Raw genomic sequence first — 24,516 nt, 5'->3', positions numbered from 1 at the left:
TATGTGATTTAAACGCCGTATTTCAAATAAACAATGTTTTCGAACTTAGTTTATTTTGGACAAGTCTTGTAAACTATCTCATTGATGATATTTCTCCAGTTTACTTTTATCTTTTTCTTCTTCTTAATTCCCTTGTCAAAGTTTCAAGTCGTAAATTTATACAACATGATAGGCAAATCTGTTTTATTAAAAGGCTAGAAAGTAAATCATGCATTTTTATTGATCCGTAATCTCATAAACTGTGGAAATTTTCTTTGCATAATCGGATAAGCTGAACTTTAGAGCTGTAAAAAAGCGAGAAAATTGGATAACATTAACAATCTTTAAGAGTTTCTATTTAAAAAATGTTTTAAAAATAAGAAGCAAAGACTGGTATTACAGATCGTATTTATCTTGAGGTTTTTGTTTCTTCTATTAATTTCTTAATTCAAGATATGATATAAATCATCGAAAGTTTTTATTCTGGTTTACAAAATGTGTCGAGAAAATGTTGATTATTATATATCTTAAACGACGCGTTCAGCAAAGTTCACAGAAACACATGACAGTAGAATACACCAATAAAGAATATCCATGGCCTTTTGGATAGCCAGTGACATTTGTTAATGAAAATACAACGTCCCTAGAAAATATTTGTTCTCTCGCACTTTATAATCTTCTTCTGTTTAGTAGCTCAATTTCTGAATTTTATCTTGGCTAATATTACTAATTTGTAATAATTGGCATAATAATGTCAGTTGACATCAATAATGTGACATCATTATAACATTATCGTTGAATCACGTGCAATATATTCTGACACGTGAAAAAACAGATGACATAAGAGATAACAAACAGCTACATGATAAATTAACAAAAACGTGAAATTTATCATTTCATTTAATTTGTGGATTTATCTAGTGCCTCGTTAAAGGAATAAGAATCTTTTCATTATTTATATCAACACTGAATTATGCATTTCATTGAGTGAATGTTATTTTTTCGAAATTATTTAACCAAAATACAAACAAACTGCATTAATTGACAGTTTAAACTATTAATTAATTTATTTGTTTTTTTAAATAAACCTATTTATTTAAATGAATGTAGATATACTTAAGTAAAGTAAGTGTGTGCTGTAAGATAGAAAACAGATGCCTCTTATTTACACTTCTACATATTTCATGAATAGCATATTTTTTATTCCTTACATATTCTTTCTTCAAATTCTTCTTATCAGCTAGTACAGGTTTGAGTATGTTTATAGAAAACAAGGCGTCTACGGAGTATTTAACACCCCTATTCTCTTTTAAATATTTAGATGTTGGAACAATTGCACCATAGAAAGTAACCAGAGCGCAATGTGACTAGTCTATATTATGGTTCTAACGATTAAAGGAATTTCAGGCGTTGAAAAAGATATTGACTTGGTGCAAAGTGAGGCTACATTTAAAGAAGGAAGGTTAGAAAACGTTACGACCATATACAGATTAAATTATGGATTATACGTCGTTTCAATTTATTATCATTGTATTTTACGATTGTAACCGCCAAGTTGGTTTTTTATTAAATAATATTATGTTATGGCTGGGTCTACCTTTAAATTATAATACAACCAATGAAGTTGCATGTTCAATAAGACTGTTTCTACACGAGAATTTTGAATCTACTGCTTTGAATATCATTGTATTGATTCCAGAATGAGGATTGAACTGGTCTGATTATACTGTCATTTTCGGTGTCAGTTTTGCATTTTGATCACCATTTCAAACTGAGGAGGTAGGAATAAAACTATTCCTCCTGATAGGCATTAAGCAGGAGTTATTATTTATAAGATAAAATTCTTTCCGGACAATACGATGTATGACACAATATCATTGCAAATTGGGAATCATACAAAGGTCACTGTTTATGAAACCGGACACTCATCTGATATAAGGGAAGTTTGACCTGGTAATAAAAGCAACTCTCAGGACAATGAACATTATCACGTGAAAGAGTTAGTATCGCGTGACTTCATCATGTTTCTCCGATCAAATTTGTGCGATGATTAGGAACAAGTGTACTAGTTCATAACTAACGGCACATTAGGACCGACCGGAAGTGTTCAAAGCTCGCTATGTTAACTGATAATCTCACGCAAGTAACCGATTTTTAATAACAGTATATGATCAGTTTAGTACTAGCTTGATCCATCCTAGGAATTCATCATCATATTGCGTTTGAGATTGCTGGGAATATCAGCCCTATATCTTTCCTTGCCCAATCCATTCAGAAGAAACCTATAACAATAAGTGAAGCAAATAGGGAATAAAGTGTCATATATATTCGGTAAATAGGATAAGTTTACCCAGGGTATGGTAGGCGTTGTAGTCTTCATCCCTACCTTACCGTACTACCGTAATCAACAGAATAGAACTTCAGAATAAGATTGATATTTACATGCTAGCAACAAATATACATGGTTGCAAAAGGTTTAACAGATAATGAAGAGTGTTTTCTGTCAAAGAACTAATGTTAGAAGTTCTAACCGATAAACCCTTTCTAACCAATTCAATGGTCATCACAGCATCAGTAACAAACGACTAACAATACTACACGTGTTACTGTATGATTTCCCAATGGCAACATGTTTATGAACTTAATGCGATGAAAGTTGACTTTGTGTCGTGAATAAGTACCATTTGACAGCTCTGAGAGGGTCTTTTAATATGTACATAGGTATAGTAGTTGGAGTATGTGTGTGTGAGAGGTTTATAATTGTTCAGATATTTAGAGTTTTCCCATGATTATTTCACTCTTCACATCATCTGACACTTCAGGTTGATTTGCACTCAACTTAAACAAATTAGTGGAAACAATTTTCTTTGAAGTCCATAGATGACTAACAGCAACTGTGAGATCATCTGCCTTTCATATTTCGCTTTATGATATCTAAACTGTATTTTTATCGAAATAAACGAAAATCACAGTTAACTTCATAAGTCTGATCGACGATTTGGTTCCGTCGTTTCGAATTCCCATATCTGCCCTTTCTAGGTTCTGTCCGATATCGGCTCTCAGTATCTTTACGCTTCTCTATAGTATCTCGGTTGCACTTTTATTTCGTCAATAATAATAAATTTAGATATGAAATGAGCTTAGAAATTCGAATCATTCTAGATTTCTCTTAAGACTATGAAAAATAGAACATAGCTGACTTTTTAAGTCAAGGAAGGATGTCTGGAGTTCCGGAAAAGTTTGAATTTACCATGATCCGAATGACACTTGTTATAATAGCTCAATGGAAAGAACACATACTCTTTGTGGACTTGGATGCACAAATTTATCTGTTCGCTGAACTCAAATGCTCTAATAGACAGATTAAGGGAGCGATTCAAATAAAATCCATGCATTAATGTCTTAATAGGACAACGAACTAGACAATCAATTTATCCATGCAATTTGTACTTCTACAATTGAAAGCCTTAATTTGTAAGAATCAACAACTATCATGTTAAGTGTATTGTGGAGGGAAGTTGGGTTGCGTGATGTCTGGGAACTGATAAAATTACCATTAACATCGACGATTCCCTTAACAACTCTTTACCTATAATACAACACTTACTCGTAATCATACTTTAGCGTTACAATTAATCTCCTTGATACTATATGGCCGCAGCGGAGTAATTCGTATTTAGTATGTTAAAGATTGGTCACACGAAAGATATTAACGTATTAAGTTTAACGATAATGAACATTCAATCATAACAACTTTAGTATATCTCCGAAACAAATGTTAATATTATTGTTTGAAAATTTAAATAATAATAATTATGAGGCGTATATTCCATGGATCATAACAATTTCGTATGTTTAATGTAATTAGCAGTGTTTTCTGGATAGTGCTAAGAATTGGTGGTTGTATAGTATTGCTGAAAATAAGACGGTAAGCCATGTCTCAAGCAAATGAATAGCAACCTCATCAAAGCACAACGTTCTGGTTCTCATGAACTATAGTGGCAATAAGTACACCTCGCCTTCCTGAGCAATCTTTTATTTCGAAAGACAGAATAGTAATTTAGCAAACTAGAACACTCACAGCAAGAACGTTTTATTTTATTTGTTAAAAAAATTGTATTTAGTGCTTGAATGTTTCGTCTGTGTTAATCTCTAACGTCCTGTAAATTTCAATCTGTGAATAGTTTTCTAGCAGCTCAAGTTCACTCTTCCCTCTGAAGTACTATTTGATGCTCTTATACGCTGTATATAAGTCAATTCATCCATTATGATATCACTCACCTTATAATAGTCACTAGCCAGACAAATTGATCCCAAATTGTTCACTCTTTATAAATCTTGTCTAAGTATTGTGCTCAATGGGCCAAATTCATTCAAATCTATGTCTTGCTCAATCCAAATGTGTCTCAAATTGTCTCTAAAGCGTTTCAAATGTCCAAAAATACCAGTCGCTTCACAATCCCAGCAAACGGGTCTGAAAGCCGCAGCAGTTGCCGCAAAACAATAGCTCATGGTGTTTGACTGGACAAAGGAAAGAAAAGGTGTTTATGCCTGCTGCATCCATTCAAATCTTATAATGTAGGCAGTACAGATAGTTTCAATTTCAATTAAAGTCAGACAGAATCCACAACACTCAAAACTACTGGTTTTAAATGTATCTTTTGATTTTTGAGTTTTGTGTGTATCCTTTCTTTAAACTGAGGTATGAGGTCGCAATCGATTTGAGTGTTCTGAATTTTATCAGAGACGAAGTGAAGGGTGCCCTAGTTCCTGGGATTGTACTACACCAATAAACTACAAGCTTCAAATCTTCAATATTTATTTTCAAATATGGATTTTCGTATTGCAGAAATTAGTAATTTAGTAGTTTAATATAGTCAACTGAAAATATAAATGAAAATCTTCGTTAACAATTGAGTTTAGGCTTAGGCCTAGGTTTACAAAGCAAATTAATTAAATTTACATACATACATAATAGACTAGAATATTAGCAAATCTACTCACTCTAATAGTGGGAACTTTAAATGGGCTAATAATTAGCTTGGTCGCCTTATTTTAAAGGTTTATCGGAATCATGCACGTTTGTTCACGCACACCATTGCAACTTTTTTCTGTTTCCGGAATTCCCCAAGTCACATGTTTCAGAATGAATTGATTGGCTAAATTTTACACTGTCACTATTTATAACTAACGACGTCAGACATGACGTAATATAATAAAAATACTGGGAAACACCGACTTTCTGTCAGTTACTAAACAATAAGCTAATATAATTATAGGCTTACATAATTAATTTCTAAAATAATAAGCAAATGTTCTGAACATTGAGTTTTTAGAGATTTATCACAAAATGACTAAGTCAGATTCTATAGCCAGTCCATCTAAATCCCACGTGTCCACTTTTCTATTAGGGTGAAATTACTTTCTATACAGATTAAAATGTTATTAAGAGGTTTGAAAGGGAAGTGAATTACTGAGGGTATGTTTTAGTCATTGTGAATAAGGTTATAACAAGTCTCCTAAGACTAATTACAAGTGAAAGTATTCTAAGCACGATTCAAGACTAGAACAATTACAGCTTTGTTAAGAATAATGTGTCCCATTTGATTTACATACTTGTCAAGATGTCTTTTAAATCTGTTGAGGGCTTAATATTACTAGATCAACGAATTTCTAAGAATTAACACAAAAACTCAGACACAGATTTAGTTTCTTATACAAACATTTAGAAATCTCGAGAGATCCAGAACTTATGTACTTGACGATCGTGTGTATAGCTTTCGTCGTGTCAGGATGTACCGAAGTCTCGGGTGTCCAGAGAAAGAGAGCAAGTTTTATGATATATTAAACCATTTCATTTTCCAAATGCTGATCGTGTTTCAAGTTAAAAGTTTAATAACAATTTCAAAATGGCCTTTTTATAGAATTGTTTATTCCCATAGCCAAATTCACAGACATTTCGTCTGCTTGGTTAGGTTGTCATGAACCATGATGGCATTTTTATTTCACCTCGAATCCCATATCGATGCCCTTTTTAAAGTTGCAGGTTGATTAATGGTAATACAAAATGGCTCTTATGCAGGCGATTGCAATCACAAAATTACAGCTCTACAGATTTTTAATCATTCTGAAAGTGATACATTTTTGCGATTGTACCGCAGTTGATTATCCCTTATCTCCATAGGCATCCTATTATATTTCCATTAAAGGTCATAGTTCATCATTTTGGGAGGTTAATTTTGGACCTTGAATATGTGCAAATAGTTTTCAACAGTACCATCACTGTATAAAATCCAATAATTCCTTCACAAATACTTCAAACTATAGGAATTAAGCTGTTCACTATAATTTCAAATGTATTTAAACTGCCTGAAAATACGTTTTGTTATTAAGGACTATAATAGAAAATACCTTTACGGTTCTTCATCATGGCTGAATTTAGAGAACTTTAAACTTTCAAAAACGGATGATTATTGATAGTAGGCTTACTAAGAAAGCTAAACACTAAGATGTAAACACTTTTAATGATTAGCTTAGCTCAACAATTCCTCCCGTTTCTGAGACCCAGTCCTTAACGGTTCTACATCATGGCTGAATTTAGACGACTCGTCAGTGTAAGTTTTAAGAAAACGAATGATTATGAGTGATACAAAGAAAGCTAAATTTTTAAACACTTTTACTGATTAGTAAGTTTAGCTCAACAATTCATCCCGTTTCTGAGACCAAGGATAAGATTGTCCAGTCCTTTTATTTACGGTTCTCTCATCATGGCTGAATTTGTGTGGCTCGTCAATGCAATTTTAAACAAGTGGTTGCCTACCAAGATACGCCCACTTTCCTGATACATTTTCAGTATATCAAGGGCAGTCACCCATCTGTGTCAAATCATACCAAAAATTTAATTTGTGCAAGATATTGTTGATTTAAACAAACACACATTATTTAATAAAGTTCTGACATAAACTGTCACCTCTATCGCTAAGAAATTTTGATGCGTTTTTACTAAGTCATGGGCAATAACTCACATTCCGTTGATCGAAAAATTGTTTAATTTAATCTTGACTAATATCTCATCATTATAAATGATCATACCAAATTTCATTTAACTCGGATGAAAACTGTACTCTCTATTGTGTTCACAAACAATTTTGACGCGTTTTTCATAAATCAAGGGCAATAACTCAAAAACCGTTCATCGAAAGATAGCCAAATTCGAACTTTTCCAAGATCTCATCATTATAAATATTCACACCAAATTTCATTGAAATTGGATAAAAACTGTAGTCTCTATTGTGTTCACAACCAAATTTTGACGCGTTTTTTATAAGTCAAGATCTCATTAATATAAATGATCACACCAAATTCCATTCAAATCAGAGGAAAACTGTAGTGTCTATCGCGTTCACAAGCATGACGCGTTTTGGCTTAGTCAAAGCCAATAACTCAAAAACCGTTCATCGAAAAATCGTGAATATCGAACTTGTCCAAGATCTCATCAATATAAATGACCACACCAAATTTCATTCGAATCAGATGAAAACTGTCGTCTCTCTCGCGTTCACAAGCCAATTGTGGACAGACGGACGGCCGGACGGACGGACGGACGGACATGGGTGACGACAACATACGTCCACATTATAATGTGGGCGTATAAAAACGGATGATTATGGGTGGTACCAAGAAAGCTAAACTTTGTAAGTTGTAAACACTTTAACTGATTACCTTAGCTCAACAATTCCTCCCGTTTCTGATGGTGAACCATGCTTTTTAAGCAGAAGTTATCCGATTTAAAATATAATTGGATTTTTTTTCCAGTGGCCTATCTGGAAAAGTAATCCTTGGATCTCAGCAACAAGTTAAAGTCCAAATTTGAAATGCCCTGGGAAGACACAACGCACGTTTTGCCTTGGATCTTTAAGAGGAAGTATATGCCGGTTTCAAAATCACAAGGATTTTTTTCCCATTTATCAATTTTTTTAAAATTTAAAATCATCTTTTTTTTTTCATTTATGTCAGGAAGAGGAAGTTGTCATTGTTTTTTAAAATCCATATGCTAGGAACTTTTGAAAAATGGTTATATTTTTCCTTCACGTTCAGATTTAACATTGATTAATCTAGTCTTTATATATTTCAAACATACCAAGTAAATCAGCGCTTACTTCCATCGTATTGGATTATAATCACAAGATAAATAAAGAGACGTCATACTATATAAATCGGAAATAATAGTCTAAGTACGAAGAAATGTATTGAATCAAACAAACATGGCTACATGTTTTCAGCATTTGCATAAAAATTGGCATTGAAAGGCACTATGAAAGTATTGCTTTGGACAAGTATGAAGTAATATACTTAGATCAATTAAGTACTTATCCTAGCAGAAAGCAACATCACTGCAGCGTTTACTTGATATTGACTTCAAATCTCTGGTGTTTCAATATTTTAACCTTATTTTATACGCCTACATGTCCGTCCGTACATCCGTCCACAATTGATCTAGAAGGCAAAATTCGGATGGATTTTGATGAAACTTGGTGAGAGTATTTGTTATCACCAAAGGTTGAACCTTAAAATATCAGAAGAATCGAAAAATATTTAAATAGTATGAGTAATTGCGTTTGTTCTTGAAAATTTCATAAATTTTTAGCATGTAAACACTCTAGGGGGCACAATTCTTGAAGGATTTTGACGAAACTTGGCGTGAGTGTTTGTTATCACGCAAGAATGGACCCTATTGAAAATCAGAAGAAACGAAAAATATTGAGAATGAATTATTGCCATTGTTCTTAAAACGCGTTCAATTTTTAGCTCGAAAAAAAAAGAAGGGACAATTCTTAACAGATTTTGACGAAACCTGGTGTTAGTGTTTGTTATTACTCAAGGATGAACCCTATTGAAAATCAGAAAAATCGAAAAATTCTTAGTATGAGTTATTGCCTTTGTTCTCGAAAACACGTTGAAGTTTTAGCCCGTAAACACTCCAGGCCCAATTTGGCAAAAGTTGGTAATATTATTCAGTATCGCCCCAAAAAGTTCAAATGAAGTGTATGACTGAAGGTTGAATATTTCATACTGGTGATTGTTACTGTACTGCCAGTGGGCGTATAATACAAGCTTGAAAGAAATTATCGTTATCAACGATTGTTTGATATATAATCTTCCAAAAAGCTTGGATACTGGTCAATAGGGACTATACTCTTGAATCTCTTGGCGACCGTTTCATTCACAGTGCCATATAGATAGAATTGATAGCAATGAATGATGATTATCATTATGATATTACTTTCTGCATTAATTATTATATTAAAAGGGGTGTTAACTAATGTCAACAAAGAATTGTGTTCGTTCAGGGATAAATGTTTTGTCGATCACTAACATTATGTTAAAGCGAATGGTGCGGTAAAGGCACAAAGAAAATAGTAGCATGTCCCACGTACAATAAAGGATTCAAAGGCAACTATGTGTCAGTCGTTCTGATCTATGGGGTACAACTGAAATGAGGCAAAGCATCGTGTATTTGAATTTAAGAGAATGATTTTTTACCGCTAATATTTATGTATTGGTGCATCTCCACAATGTCAAGCTAATAAGATCTTCCTCTTATACCGTGGACTGCAATAGCCACCTTTCTTGTTTTGGGGAATGCAGGGGGCAGCCAAAATATTCTTTTTTCGAGCGAGCAGCAACCGAACTAAATCTTGGGCAGACAAGTAGTGTTTTCGGGTATTGCTCTAAAAATAATTAAGTTCTGAAAGAAACTCCGCCGAAAATATCGGGCAACAACCCGGAAATAAAAAAAAAATGCAGGTTAAATTTGTGGGAAAAATACGAAACATTTTATGCATTTAACCATATTATGTGTGCGGGATATTGACTCTCTTTTGGATTTTCAAAAAAAAAAGATATGTATCACGTTTTACAGTTATTCACGTCATTTACAATAAAGACGGTATCGTAATCAGAGCATTAGTTTCTTATCACTGAATATTGACTTTTTATGGTAATATTTTTTCAAATATTAATTCATTGAAGTCTTTTATTGTGTGTTAGTGACGTGTAACTATCAAGGGCCTGCACTTGCTTCTAGAGACCCTTACTGACGTCAGAGATTACACCTCTTATGTTCCTTGGTGAAATGAGGTGACATTTGACTGCACATTGCGCGTGGTGATAAGGTATTAATACTGCGGTGGCTAGGTTAGTAAATGATGTATCAGTATTGCTAGTAATGTTCATCACACTCACTGTCCAATACTTTTATCTCGGGCTCAATATAGTGGATATCACAGTATCTGTAGCGTATTCATTCTGGAATTACTTTCTAAAGCACAAGGATAACTTTATTGTTAATGCGGTAAGTTGTCTATTTTCGATTTTTGAACTTTGCATCTGTGCAATATTTGAAAATTTTTTTATAACTTTATGACGTTTGATGTGATTCTTTTAGAAAAGCAATGTTTCTTTTTTCACTTTTATCAAATTGTTTTTCAAGTTGAAACATAGGTCTTTAACATTATTCAAAATGCGTACGAAGTAAAATTTTGTGAACTTTTTCACGTTTTCACCTCTCATCTTTTGTCTTTTATATGCGAAGTGTTTAATCTACACGTAAGTAGACCGCACAATTACCTATCAATATTTTGCCTTCGTAAGTTCTGAAAATGAAATGCGGAACATTGTTAAGAAAATATGAAATATATCAGAACATTGTCAATAAGAAATGTCAACAAAATGTTTTATGGTTTACGATAAAGAAACACAAACTGTTGATTATTTTCGGAATAGACGTAATATCCACACATAGGTGTAGAAATGTCACCTATAAACTATTGCAAATTCACTTTTACCATTCGCATGGTTTTCACTAGCAGAATAGATCGCTTTAATGGGGATTATCAACTCCTTTGTAAATTTATCAAAACGAGATGATGAACAGTGTAAGAGTTGGAATTCATGGAATAAGGACTGATAAGAGAAATACCTGTGTTGATGGATAGATTAGATAAATCAATCCGGCACACCTGCCCTTATCAGCTATATACGGAACTTTGTGGTAGGATATGATCAGATTTGACCAAGATAAGAAAAATATTTTACCTGTCCTGTTCCGAATCCGTAGTTTAAGACGGAAATATATACTTATTCTTTCCGCAACACCTGTTACTGCTATGTCCATACATTATTTTTTAATGGAGTGTTTTAAAGGGAAGCAATCTGTTGACAAATATTTACTATCCGTCCAAAGATATGAATATTTGTATTTACTCTATACCATACATCAATGTCAAGAGTTCAATGTCCGACATGCACACATGATGCAATGATTCTGAATTGATTGTTCGATGAATTTAAATAGTGAGATATCGTTCAATTGCGGTTTGTGAAAAGTCGAATTTTAATATACCTACATTACAATTGGCTGAAAACTAAAGGAACTATTGTAGATCCATTTTTCGAGATCAAAGGAAATAACAAGGGGGTTAAAATTCAAACAATGAACAATCACAGGGGGTGATATTCACTCAAATTAAAATTCTTCATTTTAGATGTATGTATTAAAATACCATATTCGATCAAACTCGTATAAAAACTGTAGTATTCATAGCATTTTTCCTTGGAGCTCCTAAAATGTACAGGGACTTCGGTATTTGATGCAAATATACAATGTCTTCGTAATTTATACATGCGATTTATTTCGAATGTAAAGGAACTTATTATGAATATCACTGATGCTAGATTTTTAGAATGTAAGTACTATAAAAAAAAAGTTTGACATAATTGACGTATTGCTTTTCGTAACAGATGGAAGTGACTTGTTATGTATTTTGGCATTTTTAATTCAATTTCCACTTACTACTATTCTAAGTGAAATATGTGAATATTTTGAATCCATTGTTTATGATTTCATAACCTTCGACTTAAATAAAAAGCAGTCAAGTCTGGTCGGCTTTTTTCTTTAAGCACAGACTTGTCAAAACTTTTTGTAATGCTTTTTTTTTTGCATTTGATTCTTAATCGTAAAATGCAGTGAAGGCCTTTCCACATACGCACGCTCTTTCGCCTGCAATTAACACCTCCGATTAAACACTTTTTGGAAATCATGACTTGTAGTCGGCATCAGACATGGAACAACTTCAGCAAAAAAGTGTTTAAAATACCAAAATGTCTAACGTGCGTTAAATCTGAAGTATTCGTGGTACCTTAGTGGGATCTACTTCTTTGTTGAAAACCATGAATTTTGTATCGTCTAATAGTCTAATTGCTAATAGTATATATAGTCTATCTATGTATCGGTCATTATGCAGTCTTGTGACTGCTTTTATGTTGAAAAAATATAACAACTGAAAGCTCGGAAGGCCTCACTATTGTTTAACTGGATCTATTTGTACTATTTAATATCAAATAGAAATTTATAGGACTATTGATCAATATTACGATTTTACTATCAAAGCATTTCCGGTGTGTCTGATACACCAATTACCTACCAGCTTAACCCAATGCTATCAATTGTAATGGAAGTGGTATTATTACACAAACCTTTAACTTTTACCTCCTCTTTCGAAATTCTTCAATCTTAATATTTGGTAAATTAGAGCACAGATTGATTGAATTTGCAAGATTGGCATATTCTACCCCGGGCTTTTTCAAACATTCTGTTGGAAATCTAGACAGGCGAGGTCAGATGTCAAACCATATATCGTGATGTATTTGTATAAGCTATGTATAAATATTCATATTGAGTGATATTCCAAAAATAATTGTAGAATCTGGATGATTGTCACGTGACATGGTAACCCTATCTACAAAGGGATGGCGGCAATTTTCTCTCAGCCGCATAAACTAGTAAATTAGTGTATTTACAAAGTATATCGGTCAAAAGTAATATATCGCGGAAAGATACCATTAAGCCTCTTCCTGCTCTTAAAGGCAATAACATTTCTGATTCTATACAAGTTTGATAGGTCTGGGTAGTTTTGCTATGGTAAAAAGACTCTTTTCAGATTGGAATATTTGACCCCAAACTAAAGAAATAGCTTTATAATTGCAGATTAAACGAGGACTCGATATCTTAGTCCTCACTGTTTAAATATATGTACACATGTATAGTTTTTTATGTATAGATATGTGATATTCTTGATAAATTTCTGTTGCAAGACTAACTTATTTCAATTGTCCACTTAAAATTGGACAGTTTCAAGTACATGCACACAAGTATGTCCTTTAGTGTTTTTTAAGATTAAGCCCTTTGACAGAAAAGAATATATTCATTCAAAAGAAAAAAAGCTTCTGCTGACTACATAAAGTTTGATCGTGGCAAGAACACCAACTGTCAACTGGTTATGGTCTTTTTTACCATCTTTATACGCATGCAGAATTATTCAACAAATTTTTGACATGCGTTTGAATATAGATAAAATCGATTATGTGTTCAAAGGAAGCAGAATTTTGACATCTGTTGTATAGAAATAGTCGATTTTCACTTGATTTGTTTGCAACTTGGACTTATTAGAATGGAATGTCTGGTAATAAAAATCTTTTATGTAGATTAATCGCTTCTAGATATAGATGATGAATTAGACCACCTATATTGCATCACATCAAATTTGAGACTGGCCTTCCAATTAATATAATTTCCAGCTAATAAGCTTATGATGGATATAAATTGTTACGAAGAATGGGGTGGAATGTCAGTTAATGAACGTTTCTATAAGGAAGTACTTTCTTTTATTGGACTAACCACGAGTAAGGCTACTACTTCTTAGAGAATTGAGGGTTATAACATCAGATATTACCGAAAATCCAAATCGTATTGAAGGAAAATGTTCACTTCACATTACCCTAAACGTGTGGTTTAAGTTGTCCATCCTGGTTGAATATTGGAGCAACTGAATTTTCAACAACCTTGAAGTTGGAAGCACGTGGATGAAACTGACCAGAAGATTGCTGTTATTACCAGTTACCATTATGGTTAGAATCTGCTACCAATCAGTTGATTATGGTTGCTATCTGTAAACTTTCGCCAAAGCCGACTGTTAAGAATCTGAATTTGCTTTAGACAATATGTGGCAGAATTAGTACTTATGTCGTCGTTTTTTGTTCTTCGTTTCAAAACCCTAATAAAGTATATTTCTAGATCTAAGTCCTTGAGAAGTCGCATTTCACCACCGAGATGTGGTTTGGTGTGAAAGATCATCATCTAGAGTCTCCGCTCCGGACTAAAGACAGACGGCGTGCTTCCATGTTGTTTGTGTTTCAACAATTCCATGCTCATAAACGTAAAGGTAAGAGGCATGGAATACAAGTTTAACAAACTTTCTGCTGACATTTACAATATCAAACATTGTCAATAATGTTGTTGTGACAGAAATTTTGGAAGTTGTTATGAAGTGTATGTTAAGAGAGTCGAGAATGTACGAATAGCATGAGGATAATAGCGTTAAGATGAAGATAGCCGCGGGTATCCACTGATGTATATGGCCGCGTGGAATAATTTCCAATTTATTAAGGAAATCCTACGAGTGAAATGTAAGAGTTGATGAATCTATAGAAGCTATTATATTCTGGGGAGTAAGAGAAATGATAAGAAAGCTTATAAAAGCCATGAAATATCCCAATCTATAATAGACTGTATTATTATCTAATTTTATATGACAGCCTCTTATATTTAGCCACATCTAAGAGTCTGGGGTTCACATGTCAGTATGCTTATTTTATATGCATTCATTTACGCAGGTTGATGTTACAGTTGATGTTTTAGTTTCAGTTTGTGGTTCTGTAGCATTCATTCTTTACAAGACTTCATTTGCTTGATAGGAACAGATGATAGTCGTGGGTTCTAATCTCGGGCGGTGTGTGGAAGTTCGCTGACCTTGGATAGTCACTCATAGCTGTAAATGGTTTCGGACAATCTGCGAAAGATCTATGCAAAGAGGTTTTGCCAACGACCTGTTGATAGAAAGGATTTGTTGTGAACCTGAGACCCTTGTAAAATCATAGTTGTTCCTTACTTTATTTTTTGATTAAATTTTCGACTACTGAAATATTACTTACTGCCACATACTGTTCAAGCTGTCATTGTTAATTTTGCGAGAAACCAGTTCAAATACATTTTGTTGTTTTCTTTAAAAGATACTTCTCATGAATACGCCGTTTTACTCTACGACTGGTTTCAGGAACCAGGGATTACACAGGCACGCAAATTGCTCCTATAATACCGGAAGAAGACTTTCGCGACATTTCAATTTAAAATGTTACATTTGTATCAATTTGAGATCTAAATTTATATTTTCATGATTTCTCCAGAGAAACGTCTTTGACCGATTTGTTTATATTTAGACTGATTCTATTGCTAACCAAATGTGTCAAATCATACTTGACTTACCGAATCTCGGATTAGATTTATAACATTTTCTGGGAAGCTTGATGAAGAAAGGCGTAAAAGGCGGGGAAGGGTTTGGGAAAATCAATGCAGCGGCAGAGGTTTGTATGTGTGTTTTTATGTTCAGTGATTTCTAAATTAAACTTTGCAATTTAGTATCCGAAAATGGCTATTATATATATTTAACGAGTCCAGGGTTCGTTTTCTCGGTTTGTAGCCTTCATTCCATAAGACGTCGCATGCTCGTAGTTGGTCTGTAATTGCGAAATCCGAATTTCTCATGTTCTTGGTTCAATGTTAAAACGACTTGAAATAGTCTAACATTACTTTTCAATTGAAATCGAATCTATAATATGTTGCTTGAAATTGGCGGAATCCTTAGATAAACCTGTTAAAGACGTACATGAGGCATTAGACTGGGTACAAGACAATCTATACAGAATCGTTTTTGTAGTATAGCTACTTTTTAATTATCCCAATGTCAACCTGAGTTATTCCAACTGCAGGAATATTCAACGATCTTGGCTTAGTACGTCTAGCTTTGATAGGGTGAATGATTAAAAACAAACCGGCATACCAGTAGGTGGTTCTTCTCTTGAAGTATGTTGGCTCTGGGTCGAATAAACGTGATGTCTGTAGTAAATGGGAACAGTTTATCAAGTCCTTGTAATGGATTTTATCATTCAGCACATTGACAATGCGTGAGTTCTGAACGCCCATCAAATGAATTGGTTTTGCCACCTCTTGTTTTTGTAATTGAAGATGTAACCGTATTTGTGGTTTACCTCTGACGTAATATAGCTGTGCAACATGGTAGATTTACAGATATCCAACACGGATCTGACGCATTCAAAACATCTTGATAACAGAATGGATTAACCTATTTCAATGTTGTTTACGTTTTTAGACGTTTTGTGATATTAAAGAACTCCTAAAGGAATTCTCTATCAGTATCAATTGTTTAATTTATTAGAAAACACTCTACTATCACAATAATGGCTTCTCGTTTGATTTGTTGTTTTTACATTGACGTTCTTTGGTTTTTAAGCACAACAAGTTGATGATAGAAAAATTCTCTAACGTATTGTTTATCACTGGTTAGACATAACCAAAGATGTTTTTGTCATCACCGCTCTGAATGGGATAGCAATATAATATCATATTCTTCCTTCTTGATTCCAACTGTCGAGAGATCTTTAGTCTGGTTTTTGTTTACTGTCCCACCTGAACGATGAAGCACAGAAAGGTGGAAACTGGGTGGATCTGAAAAGGGCACAAACCATTCTACCAATGGATATAAGTTACTGTTACTGGTACCCACCAATAATGTTTCAAGAACGCCGGTTGTTGTGGTGAATCTTTGTGATAAAGATTTCACTATTTGTGAATGATGTGAATCCTGACAAGGCTGATGGTGGATGATGTTTCAGTTTGCTTCAATCCTCGCAAAATCTGATGAATCATATCAGAAATAAGTCTTTAAACACTGTTGTTTTGAGCTTAAATCCTCATGGTTCAGAAACAAGTAGACGTTCTTTAACCCTAGTTAGTTTACTTATTTAACTCGGTACATCGTGTACATGTTCGCACCATTTACTTGTTTTAATACTGACTTGGTGTAGGAAATTGGTCTATTTGTTAAGTCCCGGCTTGATACGACTGGAAGCTATATGACTGAATATAATCTATAAACCAATTTAGAGTATTAAATATCGCCCAGACATTTCAAAACATATTTATATTTTCCACTACACATTAAAGAGTTCTAGTTTTAAATTTGGTTTTGGGAATATTATGATGACTGATCTCGTATTTTTGCCTTGCAAACCACTTGGTTGATGTATATTTTTCTACCTATGATTAGTCTCATGATTGAATGCTGGCTTTCATTTTGCAATTCTTCTACGAAGTCCATCTGACACGAGAAAGTATATCTAAATTTGTCCCTTCTGTATTCTTTAATGTGTTGTATAATTATTTTATTAGTGACTGTGATATCTTTGTTCGGTTGACAGCTGTTAATGCGCCTCGTTCAGCTTTAGTTATTTTGCACGTAAAAACACAGGCTGCACAACGTGTTACTAATTAATTAAAAGATTTCACGCATAGTCAGAAAATCAGAACATAGTGATTTTAAATAAATTTAATGTTGATCTTCTTTGAAATGTTTTTGTAACTCGCTTAATTTGTTGGTGTAATAAACCTCTTAATAACAACTTAACACATTTCATACCGATTTCAAATTAAGGCAGGTAAATGCACATGTTAATGGAAAATCACAGCAAGTGCCAAATTTTATTAATTCAATTATGGTTCTTTACTTAAGGACCCTTTACTTCATAACTGATAGCCGAGTTAGGTACTTTACATGTTGGAGATGAACCTAGTTTGACACCGCTATCATATCTGTATTTGATTGTCCACTGTTTCTTTGTTAGTCAAATTATGTGCAACTTTTGTTAAGCATATTCTTTTTATTTCATATAATTGATTTTTTTTATTTATGCCCATAACTTAAGCCCGCTACTCAATTGAATCAAATCAAATATTCATTCGCTTTCAGATAATAATTTCCCTCACCATCTATATCTGTTTATTTTAGAATTCAAACTTCCTGGAATATTTAGGTTCAGATATGTTGATAATATTAAAAACCCACTCAATTCAACGACCATTTTGTTACAGTATGCGTAAAGTATGCTAATAACACTATATAATATCTAATATTATTGTAACACCTTATATAACTTAAGAGCTTGACCTTGTGTTACCAATTCATTTGCCATAAATGTTATTACTGTAATAAGTGGCTATTGAAGTTGTTAGATATTACTGATATCGGATGTGAGCTGTATTTATATTGTCTTGTAGTTTGTCCCACGAATAGTTCTGTCGGCTGTTCGATTAATGTGAATGTCGACTTTGAAGATATACAGTCCTCTAAGTATCTCTATGTTTTGAAATTGGGATGTTCTGATCATACTAAACATACCATCTCAAAACTATCACCAATGCGGTAATTCCTCAACACGAATGTTCAAGTTGCGGGGGGCAGGGGCTTTGCCTCCTCAAGTATCTTGTAAGTGTCATGTGGCGACTATGTGGCCTCTCCACCTAATGATTCATAGAAACATCACTGTGGTTACACGATCAGATATCACCAAATGTAACTGACCACATTCTTCAATTGGGGCTATACATGGGAACAATGTCATATATCACTATGGTTAACTGATTACCTTCCTTCATTTAGGACGTTACAGTGAGAGAAACAATGTCAGATATCACTATGAGTAACTGACCTTCTTCATTTAGCGCGTTACAGAGTAACAACGTCAGATATCAACGAGTAACTAACCACCTTCTTCCTTCCTACGGAGGAGGAACAATGGCAGATATCACTATGAATAACTCAGATATCTCTATGTGTAACTGGCCTCCTTCTTCATTTAGGGCGTTACCGAGTCAGATATCAACGTCAGACATCAACGAGTAACTTACCACCTTCATCATTTAGGATGTTACAGAGGAACAATGTCAGATATCACTATGAGTAACTTACCTTCTCCTTCATATAGGACCTTACAGAGCATTAATGGAAGATAACACTATGCCGCTCGACGCTCGTTCATTCTAAACGTCTATAATGACAGTGCAGAAAATAATGCACAGATTTTTAGCGGCAACTTTCCCATTTTGAGAAGAAAATGTATTTATTAGTAACCACTATTTAATTAAATGACTCTCACTACGGCTTCACGCTTCTTTCTCGCCTAAATTCTTTATAAAACATACTTATCTTGTACCATCATTAGTGTAAAAAAAAATCATATATTATTAAAAAAATATTACTTGTGTTCAGAAGAATAATATCAGTAATGGATTCAGGATCTGAATTTCACTATCACCATACTAATATATAATATAATAGTTGTTATATAAAAACACACTTAACAGGAAATGAAAAATGTCTAATTTAATGTATTTTCTTTTGCTTTGCGTTAATTAAAAGTTCAGATAAAATCCTACACCTTCATATTAACACCATTCTACTGTGTTTTTTTATTCAACGCGTTACGAAAACAAAGGTTGGGATAAAACATTGACTTGACAGAATATTCTGTGATGATATAGCACCAGCGCGGTTTAGAACAATATACAAAATATAATTATTTCCATTTCAGCATTAGTGTTTAGTGAATCAATGGATAACTTATCACAATAGAGATACAAACGGCTGCATAGTTCAACACAGTTTATATCGCCTATAAATTGTAGAATATTAAAAAGATAATTCAGTATCAGAGATATCGCTGAGGTTGTACATCCCAGCCCATATTGTGAAATTCATTTAAAGATCGTGCATCTGTACAATTTGTAAAAGCCTCTCACTGTTTGTGAAAGCAGTATTTCAACTTGTTCAGCCAGTCACACAGTTGCTATAGATCGTTACTCTACCAACCAACTCTACCACAAGAGGATGCTGTTTGACGGGCCACATCATCAATAAGTCAAGTTAAAACATCTAACAGATCCATTTTCAATCAAAAACATTCCATGTAGTTCATTTAATGAGTAAAGAAGAAGCAACAGATATAATACCTAAAGCAAAATGCAGCTAAATCAACAAAAGTATTTAATATCTCTTTAGGTTATCTTATAATGTGTTTGTACTTTTTCGCCAAATGTTTTTTGAATGATCAGTTTATGAAAGTATCTTTTTATTTCACTTCCCATTCAGATATTTTCCTTTATGAGTATTTTTAATAGCTCTACATCAAATACTATTTTAAAGAGGTGATGTATGTTGTGAACTTAGTGTTAATAACTTTATAATTGTATTAACTGTATAATAAAACAATAGTCAATGTTTGAATAGAACTCTCTACTAGTATTTTATTGCTTAAAACCAATTTGTTAAATGGAAATCATATTTATTGTTTTCCTGCACTTTCAATTATGCAAATCTTTTTTAGACTTAAAACATGGAAATGTCAGAAGTTAACAATTAAGTTTAACACATCATATTCAAAATACATAGAAAATAGTTTTCTAGTTAATGCCAGAATGTTTGAATGATTTTTATGTGCAACATATCAACACCAGTAATCATTTTTTTCTAAGGAATACTAAAATTGACATAAAATTTGAAACCTCAAAATTGGTTAACAAGTGTGTATATTTATCAGTTGGACTTACCGGGTGCCACTAAAGAACAGAATCTCTGTATAAGACGACATATCCATTAAACTAAATAATTATTGGAACAAGCTTCTAAGCATGTTTCAAACTTATTTCGTTGAATGGATTATTACTTAGTTTTATGGATTTATAGGACGAACAAAAATTATATTCGCCAAGTTTAAAAAAAATTATTTTTTTGGTCACCCTAAGAGGTAGTACACTGTATTTCTTTAAGATGGGAGGTTCTTGAACTGACAAGGGTAAAGTTACAGAGGAACATCTGGAACCTGGCTTCACCATGAACTATCCTCAATGCTTGTTCGACCGGCATATTATAGTACAAGATACTCTTCAATCCGTTTACCAGTGATACAGGTCATATGACTCGGATGGGGCAAGTTCTACAGTCTTTCTTAACAGTCTTATGCCAGCTTAATTCATAATTCCGCATCATTTACAATTCTTGTGTACATTACTCAATATTTATTCAAATGCGGTCAAATATATGTCAGTGCTTAGTTGGAGATCTTACTAAAGGTGCGAATGGACGATGTAAACCGTACATCGTATATTCGAAGCTTTAGACTTATATCAGTAATTCAATTCTGAGGTCAGAGCTTTGCAAAGAAACAAGCGAATTCCAAGACAAATCTCTTGATTCAGTTCTCTGTATCGACAATAACCAGCAGTAAACTTTTTTTTTCGGTTTAGTTTTTTTCTGCTTGTTGAATTGAGTGCATTTGATAATTTGCGTGATTTAGTATCATTTATTTAGTATCAGATCTATTGTACCCCCGTCATATGGATTTTAGTATTGTCGTCATGTCTGTGGACCGTATCCTATTGAAATTATTGACTACCGGGAATATAATTATTAATTGTTATTTTAAGTCAGTAATAGATTAGGAGTTGATGACGAAATAATCTGACATATTGAATATACAATTAACATCTACTACGTTTTCAAGTTACAGCTTCACTGGAGTGTTGCTGCTATGCTATTCGCGCTGTCATATATATTTTGCTCCAAATCCCTAAAAAAATTTCACGATACGTCTTTATAATTTAAGATTTTAAAGAAACCGTATCTACAAATTTGCTTATTTTCATCATTAAATTTACGGAACTCGTCATTGAATTTGGGGAACCCGTCTTTACAGATTCGGTTTGATATTATCAATAAATTCCTGAAATCGTCTTAACATCATTACATTTGCGGAACCCATCATAACATTTCGGTTTGACATCTTGTTCATATTGGGTTTGGCATAATAATTAATTTGGCGGAATCCGTCTTCAGAGATTTGATATGTATCTATTTTCTGACTCGGACCAGACAATCAGGTCAGTAAACCAACTTAATTCAGCATTAATTTAATATAGTGACCAACAAATCCCCCAAACCTCACTCAATATTCTTCATATAATCCTTCAACAAATCAGAAGTGAATGAAATGAAATGGAATGATTTAACGATGACGAAAACATAGTGGAATACGTCAATAATATTCAACAAGTTAACAAACGAAGGAATTGTCATTTTCTTTATAATTCTTCTTTTGCTCTTTTCCTGTTATATGTTTTATATTTTCATATAACTAATGTATGAGTACGTATACAAAGTTTATGAGTTTTCAATAAGCGAACATTATTTATGACCAATCTCGGACAATATATAGTAGATTAATGTGAACCATAAGTAGAAAAGTATGTTATGATTTGACTCACCAAACGTAATTCATTTGGCTCTCTCTAAAAGAGCTCCAAGTATTTCTTTATATTGGCATGTAAAACTAACAAGTATTAAGGACCAATATCCACTAATTGCTTGCACCATCTGTCAGTTGAATATTCTGTTGTATCTTTGGATTACTGACTAATGCAAAAATCTCACGAAAAGAATATTTTAAAAGCACCAAGGTCAGAGTCTTATTTTTCGTATAAACAAGATTAGGGTACGTACATTTTCAACAATAATTTAATGTCTATCCAGTTCATATTTTTAACTGCGTACAAGGACATAGCAACTTTGCGAGTTTACAGAAATTAACTCGATAAAAAAAACCTAACCAATACAATATTTCGTTGCTAAACAGATGGTTATATGCTCCTTTTATACATTTTGTAACCGAGTTTTAGGAAGAAAATAATAATTAGAAACGTTCAAACACATTCTGTTGATTGACAGTTTATAAGAGATCAAACAAAATTAGATAAAAAAAACAATTCGAATTAGAAATCCGCATTCATTAATATAGGCTAGATTCAGATACAATGTACAATATGAATTAGATGTTAACAGAATCTAGAAATAAGGTTAAATATAGACAATTGGTGAACAATTACACTAGAAGGGGAATTACAGGAGCAATTTGTTGTCGTATTAAGATCAGAAATAAAATCATATCTATATTAACTGTTACCATGGAAACATCAAATGATATTCCATTGCTCTAATTCAAATAGCAAATTTTAACAATCAGCTTAAATACAGTAGAAAATTGAGCTACAGGATATGAAATAATACGACTTTTTAATGTTATTTTTAGAAGTAAAGAACATAAAGATAGCTCTGGGGATGTTCAGTTCCTGACTGGCGTGGCGATCTGATACTTCTTGATTCGAAATAAAACTTTTAATTCGTTGATATTCTATTTTAAAACAATTTGTCAGAAAGATGATGTCATATGTATAATGACCGTTTTATTAATCTTTTCATTAACTGATATGGTTACAAACGGAGCTTGGGGAATTTCCAGGGGGTTAAGAGTTGCTACAAGCCTTGCATACACAAAATGATCCATATTGGTGATTTTGGTAGGTTTAGCATAGGCCTATGTATAAAACAGTTAGAGGTACTTTCTAATTAGATTGATAAGAAATCTGCTCTATTCAATACTATAAAATGATACTAGAGGGTATCTGAGGGTAATCTATGATAACTACACTGATATGATATAAACCAGATGTACAATTGTAGAATATGTAGCCAATTAATACAAACATCCTATTCATTATAGTAAATAAACAATATCAATCAAACTCAACTGATAGAGAAACTACAATAGGTACCTTAATCAAGGTATACCTTACCAGGAGTGGTTTATTACTAACTACTAACTGACGTCGCATTGCAGAATTTGACCAATTGTTGGATTATGTCGATTTGGGCGCACCAACATTTGAAAAGACCCATTTGCCATAACTAACTCCAGGTCTACTTTTTAGCAAAATGAACCCAACTTTTACCAACGGAAACATGAAGCTTAATCGGAGCAACTTATAGCTTACCAGATCTTAATTTAACTATAACTACCTTGATTAACTTAAAACAAGCAACATTATAATATCTTACCATAAGCGATTTATGACCTACGTAAATTACTTACCTGAGGCAATGTAGCCTATAAGTTATCAATACAATGCTAACGTCCTAAAAAGTATTCTTCATCAATGTAACAGAGCATATTGACCAGCTGTGAAATGACCACTACCTAGAGGAAGTTCAAGAATAGAAACTGCTTTGTTTTCAATTGCATTTTTTAGCAACCAGATAATATGGACGTCTATCTACATGTGTAGCGTCAGACATGTAGGTTCTCCTTTCATAATTTCTGGAAACACCAGACCGAATGTGCATGTATTCTTGGGTAGGAGTATGTCGCTGTTCTATTAAGGTATTAATCCAAGTCATACTATCTTATATTACGTCATAAATTAATGGTATTGACATATATAATAGTAAATAAATATAACAGACACTATTTTAAATATTATATATTTGGTATGAAAATATTGGCCCCAGGCACATAATATGTTATTTCATTAAAAGTATTTATATACAAAGTAACTATACTAATTCAAAATTACAAATGAGATGACAAAACGTTCCGTTGCTTATTCCTCCGAAAGCAGTCTCGAAAGGCATCATGGGTCCGCATGTTAGTGAGGCGAGTCGAAAAAGCTAACATTAT

The 24,516-nt window shown here is 33.2% G+C and overlaps 1 protein-coding gene across 1 annotated transcript; it reads left to right on the top strand.

The window, feature by feature from the left end:
- Positions 1-14,149: 14,149 nt before the first annotated feature.
- On the top strand, positions 14,150-18,854 carry LOTGIDRAFT_153204 (hypothetical protein; the record flags this gene model as incomplete). The annotated part of the gene is made up of 3 exons (XM_009057125.1): positions 14,150-14,261; positions 18,230-18,374; positions 18,674-18,854. 3 exons carry the CDS (start codon positions 14,150-14,152, stop codon positions 18,852-18,854), a joined length of 438 nt encoding a protein of 145 aa, XP_009055373.1.
- Between the last annotated feature and the right edge of the window lie 5,662 nt (positions 18,855-24,516).

This window comes from Lottia gigantea (assembly GCF_000327385.1).
Source record: "Lottia gigantea unplaced genomic scaffold LOTGIsca_3, whole genome shotgun sequence".
Classification (NCBI taxonomy): Eukaryota; Metazoa; Mollusca; class Gastropoda; family Lottiidae; genus Lottia; species Lottia gigantea.
This window is presented reverse-complemented; position numbering and strand designations above follow the sequence as displayed.